Below are 14,911 nucleotides of genomic sequence, written 5' to 3'. Positions count from 1 at the left end.
GAACCTTGATGGCAACCTGAAATACGGCAACGATGAATGACGAATGGAGGTTGTGTAACACAGATGACTTCTTATCAATCAAGCTAGAAGGTTACAATGGCGGACGGAGAGTAACTAATGTAATACCGAAAGTCTTTTATCAATAGGCTGGAAGGTTGCAGCGGCTCACAGCACATTCTGCTGTGTTGGATTTTCAGATATGTGCTGAATAGCTGGCTCATGGACTGCTCGAGCGCTGCTGCGCATGTTGCAATTTGACAAGACTAAATCATGATGCGTCGATCACCTGCCTCCTTCACCTCAATTCCATCGGATCTTTAGTCTAATGACACCAAAGCCGATGCAATTTTCCAATACTCTTATAGCATGCCCAAGTACCGCGTCGTAATAACCGTAGAACTCTTCGCACCCTTGACGCCAATTGTGACGGTCTCGCCTGGCACGATATCCACGAGGTTGTCATCGAACTTGACATCGTCATCCTCGCACTCCAGGGCAACGCCCTTGACAGGTACCTCCGCACTGACAGCCACACTTTGACAGTCGTCGCTGAGCGCCGCGACGAGCTGTTTCGGCTTTTGCAAGTGCAGATACTTTAGCGGCTCCGGCCAGTTCACGTAGCGTGCACGCTGCTTGCCATCTCCGTCGACGAGGTAGCTCGCAACGATGGTGCGCGCCTGGTTCGCCTTTGTGGGCGCCGGGACCTCGAACGCGGCGATCTCAGTGCTTCGGTTCAGCGATAGGAGCTTGTCCTTGGCGACCGTTTCACAGGACGTCTCCTGTCCCGTCTCGACATCCCAGGCCTTGACGATACAGTCGACAGTCACGTCTTCGAGCATGAGGTTAGATCCCCAAATCTCGATTTGCGTTTTCACGTCTACGTCAACACGTGTATACTTGTCCTTTGGGTAACGGTGCTCACGTCGAGTCATGCCAACACTCAGCGGCGCCATCTCGCGCTTCACGGTATAGTAGGCGTGCTTTGGGCGGAGGTAGTAGTCACAGATCGCCCAGCTGGTCACGGGCCAGCAGTCGTTGATCTGCCAGACGAGCGCACCCGCGCAGTATTCACGCCCGGGTCCTTTCCATTGGCGCTTCCAGAGCCGATATGCCGACGCAAGACATTCAGCCTGCATCAATTGCGTGCAATAAACAAACTGCTCAAGTGGATCGGGCGCATATCGCATGTTCTCGACGAGGTACAACGCTATGCGGCGTTCATGACCGTCGGCCTTGTTGTGAAAATCGATGGTGGAGGATTGCGGGTACCTGTCCGGGTCATTCTTGCCCTGCGGCAGAAAGGAGTCAATCGTCTTCACCGAGGGGAAAGCCTCCATGCCGAACTCGGAGACGAAGCGCCCGACAAGTTTGTCAAAGTTTTGGTATTTCTCCTGCGTACCGTGCCAAACATTCCACTGATGAATATCGCCAATCGTAGGATCGTGGGTATCAACGCCTCCCCAGGGGCTCCCAGGATGATAGTAGGTAGCCGGTATCATCTTCTTGCAGACGTCGGGGAGAATCTTTTCGTAGATGTACCGAGCAGGAAAGTCTGTCTTGAGCCAGCTTTCGGCATCATGATTGTCCTTGTCCCACGTGAGATTGACGCTCTCGGCGTACTGATAGTCCTCGTTGTTCCCGGCCCAAATGACAATTGAAGGGTGATGCCTGAGCATCCTCACGTTCTCCTCTGCCTCTCGCTCAATTGACTTGAGCATCTCCGGCCATGCTGGGTAGTTGCCGCAGCCGAACATGAAGTCCTGCCATACCAGAACCCCCAGTTCGTCACATGCATCGTAGAATGCTTGTTCTTCGTAGATGCCGCCGCCCCAAACCCGAATCATTAGCTGATTGCCATCGGCTACTAGCTTGGCCCAGTCATGATATCTTTCTTTGCTGATGCGAGGAATGAAGTTGTCGGCTGGAATCCAGTCACTGCCGCCGCAGAAGATGGGGATGTTGTTGATCTCAAAAAAGAACGATGTACCAGGTTGATCTTTCAGTGGCCGTTGGACAAGTTGAGCTCTTCGGAGGCCGATCCTCTTCTCAAGAGAGTCAATGTTTTGTCCTTCATGGAGCAAGGTTGCCTTTACGGTATACAGCGGCTGTTTTCCGTAACGGGCAGGATACCATAGCTCTGGATCGTTTATGAGGAAAGTAGCGTCCGTACCATCCACCTCCTGAGCAGCTACCGTGCGGCCATCGAGTTCGACGTCGAATCGAATTCGGCCGGCCTTGCCCTCAATCGATGTGTGCGCTGTAACTGTGGCAACCTTGAGAGACTCTTCCACTTTCACGTCTAGCCAGAGGTCCCAGAGCCTTGATGAGTACACCTCGAGATGCACAGGTCGCCAAGGTCCGCAGGTTAACAGAGCTGGGCCCCAGTCCCATCCCTTCGCCCGTCAACTAAGTCCAACGCACACTCAAGGAGGGATGCAGCTTACCCAGTGGTATTGAGACTTCCTCACGGCCAGTCTGGAGTTGTCACCATTCCAACATCCCCATTTATGGTCGGGGTACTTCTCCACAAGCTTCCAACCTCTCAAGTAGGCACTGTCGAATGTGATGACGAGCTCATTGTCGCCCTGCTTGGCCAGAACGTCTGTGACATCCACTCGCTCGGGGATGAACATGTTCTCCGATGTCAGAACAGTCTTGCCGTTCAGGACCACGGTCGCGAAGGTATCGAGACCGCCAAAGGCTAGAACGACCTTGTTGGAGCTTGCAGATGCGACCCCATCTGGAGTTGCAAAAGTCGTCTTATAGGCCCAGACAGACTCGCCGATCCACTGGACTTGCAGCTCATTTTTCCCAATGTAAGGATCCGGAATGAGCCCATGGTGAAGGAGGTCGAGATGGACGTGGGTTGGGAATTGGGAGACCGGCAAGTACCTGGTGTTCTCCTTGTCAACTTGCTTGAACTCCCAGTTCTTGTTGATAGGGATCACAACGCGGGGCTCCATTATGGTTGGTAGCGTGTCACGCAGTAGGCGGGTTGGATTGCGGGGTATGTGTATGTTCTGATCTGGTCTAGTAGAGGACTCAAGAGCTCCAATCCGGGATTGGAGAGGTAAGATACAAGTATTCCAGAGTAGCCGGTGGAATGAGAAATTCGAATAGACTTGAGACTGTTTACTTTCACCTTATATGACCAGGTAGATGAGGAGTCAATCTCACGATGTTCGGTCGAAAGGTGGTATTTGACTCTGCAGGGGTTGCGCGGCATGACAGACCCCGAACTCAGCGCTCAAGTAACCAGTCGTTGTCACTGCAGTTACCCATTGGGGGAGGTGGGCAAGTTGCATGCTGCTTTTGGCAGGCGCTCCCCCGAGTGACATTTGGAATTGAGCTAAGTTCGTCAATCGATCGATTGCCCTGCAATCAATGTTGTCCAGGCGCAGTCGCATCGGATGCACTGATTAGTATTCGTAAAGAAACGGGCTGTAGCAGGATAACAGCTGGTACGCACCCGGCGGTTACGGCAGACAGCACTGCTCAAGTGTTAATGGAGGAACTCTCGTTCCGAGTCGGATCGTGGTTGGGGATCGTCTCCACCATAATCAGATCCCACACGGAGCAAAGATCCCCGAAATGCATGTGAACACCAGTTCGGGAATCTCAGCATCCTCATTAGCACTTCCTCGATGATTGATTGCAAGGAGAATCTGTTGCTCACATCGCTGGCTAGATTGCCGACTACTTGGACCATGATCTGGAATCTACGCCGGACCGACCTAGCCCAGTGGCCTCACCAAAGTCATTCCCACAATAAGTAGGGCAGCCCCTGCGCAGTCACCCCTCCAAATCTTGATATGCAATCATTCTCGATCACGCATTATGGTTTCTCAAATGAAAATATCTGAAGCTGATAGTAGAGCATATGTTGCCGGCGGCTCCTTTGTTCATCTTGGCTACGCTGAACTAGACACCATCCAGATTGGGGGCATTGAATCTGGAAAACGACATGGAAATTCCGGGTTGTCTTTCTGTGAAAGTCGACGTCTAAGTCGTCTACCAACCTTTTTAGCAGCCCGTTCATGTGGGACAAAACCCCAAATTAAGGCTTTATACTTTTCTGGATACTTATGTCGGATGAATTCGTCTAATCTGAAGGAATCACTGCGCAGGGTGATCGGACGCTGTTCACGCTGCACGAATATGTGGCTGCGTAGTAGCAGTAATCATTCGTTACCTGTAAGCAACGATGATAATTGTTCACTGCATACATGACTATTAGCAAACCTCCAAGCACCAGCCCAGAAAGCCCATGATTGCTGTTGTTGTTAGCAACCTGAATGAAGCAGCCGCAGTTGTCCAGCCGCGGCACGACGGTTTGATGCGGTTGGTAAGAGGAGAGTGAGATAGACGAGAGGGGACATGCAGGCAAACTACTTGGTGGCTACACGACCCGCCGTATGTATCCTTTCGCATCTTGAATACACGCACCCGTACGATCATGTAGCATAGCAGTACTCACGCCGTGTGTGAGTCAGCGACAGATTATTCCGATGATTCACAATGTCATGAACAGAGCAAACAGGTGCAGCACTTCATGGCAGAGAATATCTTCACGAGAATCTACGAAATAATTATAAAAACCACAATTCCATCATGGAAATAATTGAGCATAGAGCTTTTTCGACTTGCCAGGTCGGATATCTTGATGAGCTCCCCTGGCTCGGTTTGGTCAGGCATGTTTGAAAAGAGTCCGGAGGCTAGACCTGATAAAACGAAATATGTCAACTCGGAAGGGGATGGATATGGCAGGACGAATTTGAGAAATCCAAACGTTCCCGTTCAGTCAAAAACGGCAACGAAATTCGAAGGCCGCTACTGCCGAGCCTTTTCAGAATCATCCGAAGTGTAGGATCAAAATATGTGGAAGTCAGTGCGTGTATACTAACCGAGATGTTAAATCTAACTTCTTGCAGGCGGCACGTTTTCAATGACATATGACCGTATATTAACACGCGCTATTTGTACTACACGCGGTGACCGATGATACCACAGAAGAGGAGTCCTTGTCTGCAGATTGTCTACTCTAGACTCTGAAGCTGACGATATCTGGCAGTATGCTGAACCGAACCCCTGGGAAGAAGCTGACGATGTCTCTAACCGCGAATTTACCTGAAATGATGCTTTTGATCAACTTCACAAACTAAGGTAATTCACAGGCATTTCCAGACATATTCTTAAATCAGGATTAATCTGTCACGTTAGTCATCACTTGAGGATTCATGGGCGAGCGCTTGAGTGTTCATTTCCTGCGTGCGACAAACGATTTGCAACCCGGAGGGACCTGGAGAAGCATCATCGCCAGCACGAGCGACCATGCGTGTGTCCATTGTCCGGATGTGATAGGCGGCTTGCGTTCTCGAGGGACCCGGATAGGCATCCGTCACCCATGGGAAGGGCCAGGAGAAACCGGGAATTTACTGCTCAGAGCCAACTTGTGCCTACTTCAAAGGGGGCGATGCTTTTTCCAGAAAGGATCATTTGAAGCGCCACATGAAACAAAAACACCATCCTGTCACTGTATTATCAGAATCGCAACTAGTCGATGTGATTTCTGGCTCGGCATCGACGGAGACATTAAGGAATCGGACAGCCATAGCGCGGAGTACAACCATTACCTGCGATATTCCAAGTAGAGAAATACTCTATAATAGTACCGAATCGATGATTATCCATAACTAGAAGATATGACCTTCGAACTGTGGTCGTCAGCATAACCCCAACATCGCGAGATACAATCGAGCGATGGATGGGGATGTTCCTGTGAGTTGACAAAAATGACCCCCCTCCCCTCCCTGACTATGCTGTTTGAGTGATTGTTACTTACTACGTTCAGATTGAAACCCTCCAGCCTAGTACCAGCAGTAGCATATTTAGGTGTGGGTGTGCTCTAGGAACAGTCACTATAGTGGGCTTTGGTATCCTGATATTGGTTTATTAGGCGCTTGATTCTGAAGGCCCCCTGTACTATTATAAGTTTCTATAGGGCCTGAACCATTGACCAGACATGTAACTAGGTACTATATACAGTACTTCCCCAGATTGAGTTGCATTCAATGCCGCATTCTTTTTCATTTTCCCCAGCTTCCCTTTTTCTCCTTCGCCAACCACACACAAACCGTAAACAACAATAATTGAGTACCACGCGCTCTTAACAGAACACCTTGCTTCTTTATTTTTCTTATTCCCGCTTCTCGCACTTCCCAACGCTCCTTTCACAAGGATGAACAGCCTTCTTGCTTCTACCAACTAAGAGCTCGTTGGAAACTACGAAATCACGATGGCCTCCAGCCACCAAGTCCTCCAACGATGCGCTTTGGCACGTTGCCAGGCATATGACCTCAGCGCGCGATATCCTCAACCTTGGGCTAGTAAGCAGCTCCGTGTGGAAGGTCGTCCGCACCGAGCTCTACCGAGTCGAGGTAATCCAGACAAGAGAGGAGGAAAACGCGGACGTCGACGCATCGAACGTGTCAGCACCGGAAGCCACGCCGCTTCAGCAACAGCAGGCCCTGGACGCCCGCCTGCACCACTCGCGAATGCCGGCGATCCACTTCTCGATCCGTGAAGGCCACAATTCCACGACCGACGCTCTCATACAAGCAGCGAAGAATCACTGGCCCGAATACCTTGATGCTGTATGGGGCTCCGGAATGACGCCGCTGCATCTAGCAGCAGCCACAGGTAACACCGAGGTGGTAAAGGCCCTTCATATGGGAGGCTGTGTTCTCAATGCTGAGGTGTATCTGCCCACAGGCCGGGCCCAGATACTCGATGGAGCTCCTAACCTGCCAGAGCTCAGTAGGCTTTATAGATACCAACTGCTTCATAGCCCTTACTGGCGGGAGCAAGTGGATTCGCTCAGCCTCGCCATCATCCACAAGCGACCGGCGACAACGGAGTATCTACTGGAACACATGGACCTTCAACGTCCAAGCCTACCCAACGATGAGCCGATCTCGCCCCTGTTTGTAGCAGCCTTGGTTGGAGATGACAAGATGGTGGAGATTCTTCTCAGCCTAAATTACCCGTTGGAAGGATCTCGCCTGGTTGATAACGTTGCACGTCAGGAAACGGCACTGCATTACGCCGCCGCCCATTTCCTGCTCGACTACTCAATTCAGACCAACGATCTGCAAGTGAGCGACTGGGACTTTACCTTCGATTGGGCTCTAAGTCACAGTCACATGCGACCTCCCCTCCAGGCTCTGGTGGATAATACCGAGGTTAGTTCGGAAGAGAGCATGCAGAGCGTTTTGCGCCACTTGATCAGCACCTACCATTACGATGAAGACATCAAGCCTCGGAGCATGTTCCTGATCAACAATCTTTTCCCTGTTGGCTCAAAACATCGTGGCTACACTATTCCCTGGGACGAATGCAATATCAACGCACCGTACTACCCGATGGAGGACCCAGAAACTGTCCTACAACAAGCCATCTCGACACCCGCATACACCCAAAAGCTCTTACAGGACCTCCTCGAGTGCCGAGACTGGGATCTTGAAGCCACCGATGTGAAGGGACGAACGGCATTTGATTATGCCATCTTCCACCGCGTGTACGATGCCGCGCTCATGCTCATGGAGCGCAACGCAGAGTGGAAGTTTCGGACCTCCGCTGAAAAGGAGGCGATGGCACGTTGGCTGCGCAAGCAACCCAACACGGGAGGTAAGCCTTTTCATTGGGCTGCCCGGCTGGAGCAGAGTGTGAAAGACTTCCGACTCAAGTTGCGAGAGGAAGCCGCCGCACGCCGCCGAACTCACAGAATGACTAGCAGCACCAGAAATGCGTGGAGCTGGTAGATTGGACACACACTCTCGGTCACAACTGTGAATCTGAGAAAACAGGCTCGACTCTCGACATCATTTGGTCCGGTTCGGGATCAGTTTGGATCTGTTGATGCATACACAACCTATGGTCAATCTTCGCATGGCTATGAAGGCACCACTATGCCGTAGGATCATGGGAATGAGACACCCGAGCCGTTAAGTAATGAATTGCACTATGAATGCACAAAATCGCAAGCCGGTGTGAAATGAATGTGATCTTTTACATGCCGAATCTCAGTAAGCCTCGGCTCCTTTTTGTAGATTGTTTGCAAAGCTAGAGGCATTGAAACTAGAACTCCAGCGATTCCTATGAAATTTCTGATTAATAACCCGTGCAGTTTCCCTTTCCCCCCACCATCTGAATTATTTTTCAGCAAATCCGAATGAAATCTGCGTCGCATATCTCGATTTCTTCCTTCACCCAAGATTGACTGAAAACAAAACAGGGGGTGGACCGCAATTGTCAGGCCGAGTTCAACTCGCGATGGTCACTTGATACCTTGGGATGAATGCGACGCGGCCGCCCCGCCTTGTCTTTGTATTCCCGAGACCGTCCTACAAGGCTTGCTCACGACTGGTTGGTTCCATAAAGAACACTTTGAACAAGTTACGCGATCTCGGGATTGGAACATCAACGCATAGGACGTGAAGGGAATAATTGCCTTCAACTGTGCCGTCCGTTTCAAAAGGTACGCCGCAGCCTATGCTCTCCTTGAGCGAGGGGCTGATTGGGCAGGTGCACCCCTACATAATCAATAATCAATACTAGTCTGTCTCTGTCGGCTCGAGAAAATCTTGGTGCGTTGCCCGCATATTATGGGCATCCCCTTTCCACTGGGACGATCTCAGATGGGCCACCGCTGGACTGGAAAAGCCAGTGTATGATGCCACCCTTCCTGTTGCATTTGTTGAGGTAAGGGACAACGTCTTCATTCGCGTCACTCTTGGGGCAGCACTATCATCGAGTTGATTAGTCAACAGCAGGCGTGAGTTTCTGCATGTAAGAAATGAAAAAGAAGCAGAAAAGAAACCCAGTCTATCAAACTTACAATGATGCCGTCTACGTACAATAAGCCCTTGACAGCCTCGCACATACTGGGTTCGATGATCCGGTGGTCGGTAGGGTCCTTCGTGGCCGGGTTCTGGGCCCATCAAGGTCAGGACATGCCATGCCCACTTCAGCAACATTTTGGGCGGTAGAGATCATGTATGTATACACGATCGCGGTAGCAGCCTTTGGATTTTCGATGAGAGGAACTCATACACATTGGTTGCACTTATCCGGCCAGGGCCAGGGCAGCGAATGAGGAGAGCGAGATGAACTGCGTGTTGGTGAATAAATGGCCAGTAGTACGAGGACGACTGGGCAAAGGCTTAAAATGATAAACGCAGTTGATGAAGAAGGGAAGAGAGTTTGGCGAGGGGGAGGGGGTTCAGAATCGTCAGAACCTGTATAAGTATGCCTAACTGCCCCCTTTGCATCCGTGATTAAATCAAACCTTTAGGAAAAGCGCTTACAGTAGTCGGCCGATCCGACCAAAACCAGGGAATCGAGCCCTATAAGGGCAGGATGGCACGTGGGACAGGCCATGGTGTGGCTCGGCGCGGCACGCTGGTGTCCAAAATGCTCCCCCAACAACATCCAATTCAATGCATTTCTTGAAAACAGCGATGCATGTAGCGCTGCTTGCCCTCGCGAATGGTTGGTTATTGTATGTCATAGGAGGGATTTAATGCTTACTTATCCATCTGGACTCATGGGAAAGGGGTATTTGCCGAGGCTCCACTAAATGCCGGGAGCGGGAACGGGCGCTCCTGCCTAGAACCATCTGCCCGCTTCGGGGCCGGACCAAAAGTCATTATCAACTCGGATCACTCTCTGCTGCTTATATAAGAGAAAGCGCACGGGATTCCTAGTATGTGCAAGGTTGGCAACGGGCTCTTAACAGTAAAATGAGCGAGGGGGCGAGGAGAGTGCTGAGCAATCTGTCCGACATTCATCTTTTCTCAAATTAAGAACCTATCAAAGATGACCAGCAAAAACGAGGTTCCTGGTCAGAAAGAACACGGCCGGCAAAGTCATTACCGACTTGTCACAGTGGAGGGATGAAGAAGTGTCGTGTGTATGACTTGACGGAGGGTATTAACTGTTTTGCAATCAAGGAGCACACCCAGCCCTGTCTAGTCAGAAAGTATAAACCAGAATGATGGAATCCAACCATTTGCTTCACTTCTGGTAGACCAGTGCGCGACAACGCAACAGTCAGTTTGTCGGCGCCGTCGTTAGCAATGCTCGATGGATCCGGTAGGGATAGGGTGGATCCTTGACGTGAGTCGGTACACGCATGGCGAAACTCGTCATTGATTGCCCAGAGGATACCAACAACTGTTTGGTATTAACATCTGATTGCGGCACCTGCACCCCTTTCAGGCGTTGCTACGAATTCTATCTCAGCACATTGTGCAATGAGCATTTATGCTACAACTTTCACCCATGAATTCAAAATTCGATACCAGACTACTCGACGCCATGTCTTTCAGGACTCTAGAGAAGACTCAAAGACACAACATACGTGTGTTGGCTTGTGAAGTTTGGAGTGTCCCGCCAAGAAAACAAATTGGGAAATCATACGAGCAATTCGATCCCCGCCTTTGGGTTACACTAGAACGTATCATTGGTGCCTGGTTAAGCAACAAACCAGGTGATCATACGGATAAGCAGGCTGCGGCCCGACCAGATCATCCACTTCGAGCAATCGGGTGTCGGCGTTGGTGACACAGCAAGCGCCGGCCAAGTCGGACTATATTAGGGGCTCTTCTTCATATCATCTTTCAGAGGCAGGTCATCCGGTAAGGCCAGCGGCGCCTGACCAATGATATGCAGCAGTGCACAAGGATTATAATTTGACCCCTTGTCGGATGGAACCCAACATTAATTGGCGAGATGCGGTCACAAGAGACGGCTCCCGAGTCTTCCTGGACAAATTTCTCTTAGCCGTCCACTGTCTCCCTTTGTCGCCATCACGCCTTTGCCACTTCTACTAGGCGATTAGTAAATATCGATCCAAACTTCAGAAGAAGCAAATACGAAACTGTTACATCATGGCTGTTGATGTGCGCGATGTTAACTCATGCTTGGATGCTAACCTTCTTGCCGGTATGCTATCAATGCCCGATATATTTATTTTACATCACTAAAGAATAACTGAGTCTTACTAACACTTCTAGCTTTGCCCGATGGGGCTCAAATTACCTCAGTCACCCCTGCGGGACTCAGCGAGTGGTGCAATACCTATCGAATTGAGGTGATGCTTGCGGATGGCAAGTCCCAAGCCTTCTTCCAGAAGGTATGGGCTCCCCGGGAGGTCATTGCCGCCTAACTAGATAGTAACTAATTATGCTCGCTTTGCCAGGAATATAAAGGACAGTACGGGTACGACATGATGCAAGCGAGTTTCCAGGCTGAATCGATATTGCATGAGTTCATCCCAGAATTCAGCCCGAAACCCATTGTTGTCGGGACTTACGAGTCTGACCAGAACATGCACTTTTTTCTTTCTGACTTCATTGAGATGATCGAGGATGACATTCCCAGCCCCGAATCTTACATGGCTGCTGTCGTTGCTCTGCACCAAAGGAGCTTTGGCAACTCTCCTGGCGGGCAGTTCGGATTCCCAATCCCCACCAGATTCGGGGATCTAGAACAGACCAACCTCTGGACCGACTCCTGGGAGACATTCTGGACAAACCAGATGAGAGAGATCCTTGATCGGGAAGAGAGAATAAGGGGTCAGCATTCGGACGATCTGGCTCGACTCCGACAAGCCTACTTTGACAAAGTTCTGCCGCGATATTTGCGACCTCTGGAATCCGATGGCAGGTCCGTCACGCCATGTCTAGTGCATGCTGATCTTTGGCCCGGGAATTGTCGATACAAACTGGACATGGAAACAGTTTGCATGTACGATGCAAGCGCCTTCTGGGGTCACAACGAAGGTGTGTGTTCACAGTTTGTTGGTCCTCTTTATAGTTACTTATCTAATTGTCATTCAACAGTGGATCTCGGCGTGTTCCGCAACCCCCGGTATCCTCTGGGACGGCCCTACTTGCGGGAATACTGGAAGAACATACCAGTATCAGCTCCGGAGGAGGATGCAGACAGCCGCAACAGTATGTACATGATCCGCAACCAGATCCTGCTGGCTACACTGTACCCGACACAGCCGAACCTTCGTGAGGTGTAAGTCATCGTGTTTCTTCCAAATTGAATACTCGCCAGACAATTTCCAAGGTGCTGACTACGCTGCGCAGGTGGGCCGCAAGCATGCGGCAACTGGTGGAGAGCGTTGCGGAAGAGGAAAGGAAGATGAGTAGGATCTAGTTAAGTTCAAGCCGTCCAAGATACGTAACGGACTTGAAAAGGGGCTAGTTGAACTGGAATAGTGACAAGTCTTGGTATAGCTAATCACGTAGTTTGTGTTCGGTAGTTTCATTTCTTTCTTATCCAAAAAGAATATGTCAGTCCTCTTCGTGCATTGCTTCGTTATCGGGTAGAGTAGGGACATCGCTGATCACTCTGCGCATGGTACATGCATTAGGGGCTAGTTGGTTGGTACTGCTCGTTTTCGCCGATGGATCAGGAATTGCCATGCATATCATCCCCTGCATGGTGACCTTGAATCTTGGCACCTCCTCTTTACTACTCCAAAACCCAGGTGCCACGGCCACCACTATTTGGACTACTTAAATCTTTACATCACTTGAGGTGTGTGTTGCACAGAAGCACTGCTTAAAGCTGTATGAAATGGCAACTCCAACTAAACGCTCGCCATCGGGCAATATGGTCGACGTGTCTTCCCCTGATCTAGGAAAAGCCCAAGAGGTATCCAAGACTGAAGCAGACGTGGAAAGAGCCAGCGGAGTGTTGACTTCACAGCCAAATCCAGAACCGTACACCGTCTTCAAGCCTTCGCAGAAACTGTCCATCAACCTCGTCACATCTTTTGCAGCCATGTTTTCGACAATGAGCAGTTTTGTCTATCTCCCTGCGCTCGTCCCCATTTCCACCGATCTAAACGTCTCCCTGTTCCTCATCAACCTGACCGTCACCTCATACTTGGTTATTGCAGGGGTCGCTCCCGCATTCATGGGCGACATGGCGGATCAGAATGGACGAAGACCTGTCTATGTCCTCATGTTCACACTGATGATTGCGGCAAATATTGGCATGGCGTTGCAGACATCTTTCCCGGCATTATTGGTCCTCAGAATGGTCCAGAGCGCCGGATCTTCGGGTAACCCACCAAACAGAGAGAGCTCCTGGTCAAACATCTGCTAAGCGATATCGAAAGCGCAGGGTTGTACGGGGCTGCCTATGGAGTAATTGCCGACATCTCCAAGATCGAGGAACGGGGCTCATATGTGGGGATTTTATTGCTGATGTGTGTAGAGGACAGTGTTACCTCCCAAAACAAGCCAGACACTGACTGCCGCATCTAGGACAGATATTGCTCCAAGCCTGGGTCCAGTATTTGGGGGTGTTTTGGTCCAGCAAGCAGGCTGGAGGTGGATATTTTGGTTCCTCGTCATTCTGACAGGGTCTCACTTTGTCGCGATCCTTCTTTTTCTCCCCGAAACTCAGAGGCGAATCGTGGGCAACGGCTCCCGTAAGACCAAAGGGGTCTACAGGAGTTTCCTTCCCTTTCTGAGACCTTGCTCTGCAGTTGTCCGTGTTGAGGGAACAAGGTCCAAACGAGTCTGCCATTTTCCCAACCCCTTTGCCTGTTTACCGATATTACTGGATAAGGCATCGCTCCTCACCATCCTCATAACTGCTGTTAATTACGCGGTCAAGATGACGCTCCAGACATCCCTGGGAACGTTGGGCGTTGAGACGTACAACCTGACCTATCTGCAATCTGGCTTAACATATCTCCCGTCGGGAATCGGGGGCGGGATTGGGTCCTTCATCGCTGGTAATACAAAACGCACGTCTGGCAGCTTCCAATGCTAATCAGCGCAATTGCCAGGGAAATTTCTTGACCGAACTTATGAGAAGACACGAGCACGCCTCAATGCAAATAAGGGAGAGCAGCTGGATAAGTTATCGCTCGATTTCCCCTTGGAGTCTGCCCGGTTGCGAGGCGTGTACATCCTGTCTATCATCGGGTCCTTGGGGACAGTTGGATACGGACTGGGTCTCATGACCCGAACGGTATGTTTCTCGGCGAACGGAGGTGTTTCGATATGCGGCATAGCTGACTGGCACCAGCACATTTCTGTCATGCTCATCATGCAGTTCTTGACAGGGGCTACTACCGCAAGCACCTTTGTGGTGAGTACTTCCAGGCATTTCGTCGTAGCAATTAGCAAAAAAAAAAAAAAAAAGAAGAAAACAAACCCTAAAACGAGCCTCGACACAGTTATGCGGTACGCTTCTCACAGACCTCAACATACACCGGTCCGCGACGGCCCAGGCTGCGTCCAATCTTGTCAGATGCCTCAGTGCGGCGGGCGCTATTGCGGCCATGGAGGCATTGGTCCAGTCTCTAGGGCCAGGCTGGTGCTTTGCCATCTACGCCATCTTTCTTCTGATGGGTGTGCCCTTGGCTTGGGTCCTGCGCCGACGAGGCATGTCATGGCGACGTAAGAAGGCGCAGGGTAATATTAGACATGACACCAGATAACTAAGCGGCCACGACAAGACCTTTCCGGATTAGGTTTCGAGATGTCGGCAACTTGATGAGGAGATTGGTGGGTTTGTTCGACGCCTTGGGAAGTGACGAGGCAACCAGACGGAAGCTGAGGGGGAGAGAAAGAGTGTCGCTTGAGGTGCAATGTTGTTGTCCTACTTCATGTTGCCAAAATCCAAGCGCTGCAGCGGCTTTCGTGACGTAGCAACACGATGGTGGATCTGGATCTGCCCACCAAGCATGATGGTGGAGCGAGGAGTCCCTCCATGCCTCAGGGGGGGGGGGGTGCTGGAGCCACTATAGGACGCAGTTTCATAATATATTGCACGAACCTGGGTAATTCTCCACCACTCGCCCAGGCACCCTTGCGCC

At 50.7% G+C, this 14,911-nt stretch overlaps 5 protein-coding genes across 5 annotated transcripts; 4 read left to right on the top strand and 1 right to left on the bottom strand.

The window, feature by feature from the left end:
• Nucleotides 1-359: 359 nt before the first annotated feature.
• On the bottom strand, nucleotides 360-2,963 carry PG985_000950 (Beta-mannosidase B; the record flags this gene model as incomplete). Its single annotated transcript, XM_066820719.1, has 2 exons — nucleotides 360-2,393; nucleotides 2,445-2,963. 2 exons carry the CDS (start codon nucleotides 2,961-2,963, stop codon nucleotides 360-362), a joined length of 2,553 nt encoding a protein of 850 aa, XP_066691598.1.
• A 3,387-nt stretch (nucleotides 2,964-6,350) lies between these two features.
• PG985_000949 (uncharacterized protein) lies at nucleotides 6,351-7,820 on the top strand (the record flags this gene model as incomplete). Its single annotated transcript, XM_066820718.1, has 1 exon — nucleotides 6,351-7,820. The coding sequence occupies one exon, from the start codon at nucleotides 6,351-6,353 to the stop codon at nucleotides 7,818-7,820; it is 1,470 nt and encodes a 489-aa protein (XP_066691597.1).
• Nucleotides 7,821-10,949: 3,129 nt separating this feature from the next.
• Nucleotides 10,950-11,227, top strand: PG985_000948 (uncharacterized protein; the record flags this gene model as incomplete). The annotated part of the gene is made up of 2 exons (XM_066820717.1): nucleotides 10,950-11,004; nucleotides 11,076-11,227. The coding sequence occupies 2 exons, from the start codon at nucleotides 10,950-10,952 to the stop codon at nucleotides 11,225-11,227; spliced, it is 207 nt and encodes a 68-aa protein (XP_066691596.1).
• Nucleotides 11,228-11,290: 63 nt separating this feature from the next.
• Nucleotides 11,291-12,228, top strand: PG985_000947 (uncharacterized protein; the record flags this gene model as incomplete). The annotated part of the gene is made up of 4 exons (XM_066820716.1): nucleotides 11,291-11,727; nucleotides 11,821-11,843; nucleotides 11,904-12,087; nucleotides 12,159-12,228. 4 exons carry the CDS (start codon nucleotides 11,291-11,293, stop codon nucleotides 12,226-12,228), a joined length of 714 nt encoding a protein of 237 aa, XP_066691595.1.
• A 459-nt stretch (nucleotides 12,229-12,687) lies between these two features.
• Nucleotides 12,688-14,533, top strand: PG985_000946 (uncharacterized protein; the record flags this gene model as incomplete). The annotated part of the gene is made up of 5 exons (XM_066820715.1): nucleotides 12,688-13,141; nucleotides 13,162-13,304; nucleotides 13,327-13,822; nucleotides 13,877-14,181; nucleotides 14,270-14,533. 5 exons carry the CDS (start codon nucleotides 12,688-12,690, stop codon nucleotides 14,531-14,533), a joined length of 1,662 nt encoding a protein of 553 aa, XP_066691594.1.
• Nucleotides 14,534-14,911: the final 378 nt, after the last annotated feature.

Source organism: Apiospora marii (assembly GCF_038362585.1).
Source record: "Apiospora marii strain CBS 49790 chromosome Unknown utg000001l_segment0_segment0, whole genome shotgun sequence".
NCBI classification, from domain to species: domain Eukaryota; kingdom Fungi; phylum Ascomycota; class Sordariomycetes; order Amphisphaeriales; family Apiosporaceae; genus Apiospora; species Apiospora marii.
This window is presented reverse-complemented; position numbering and strand designations above follow the sequence as displayed.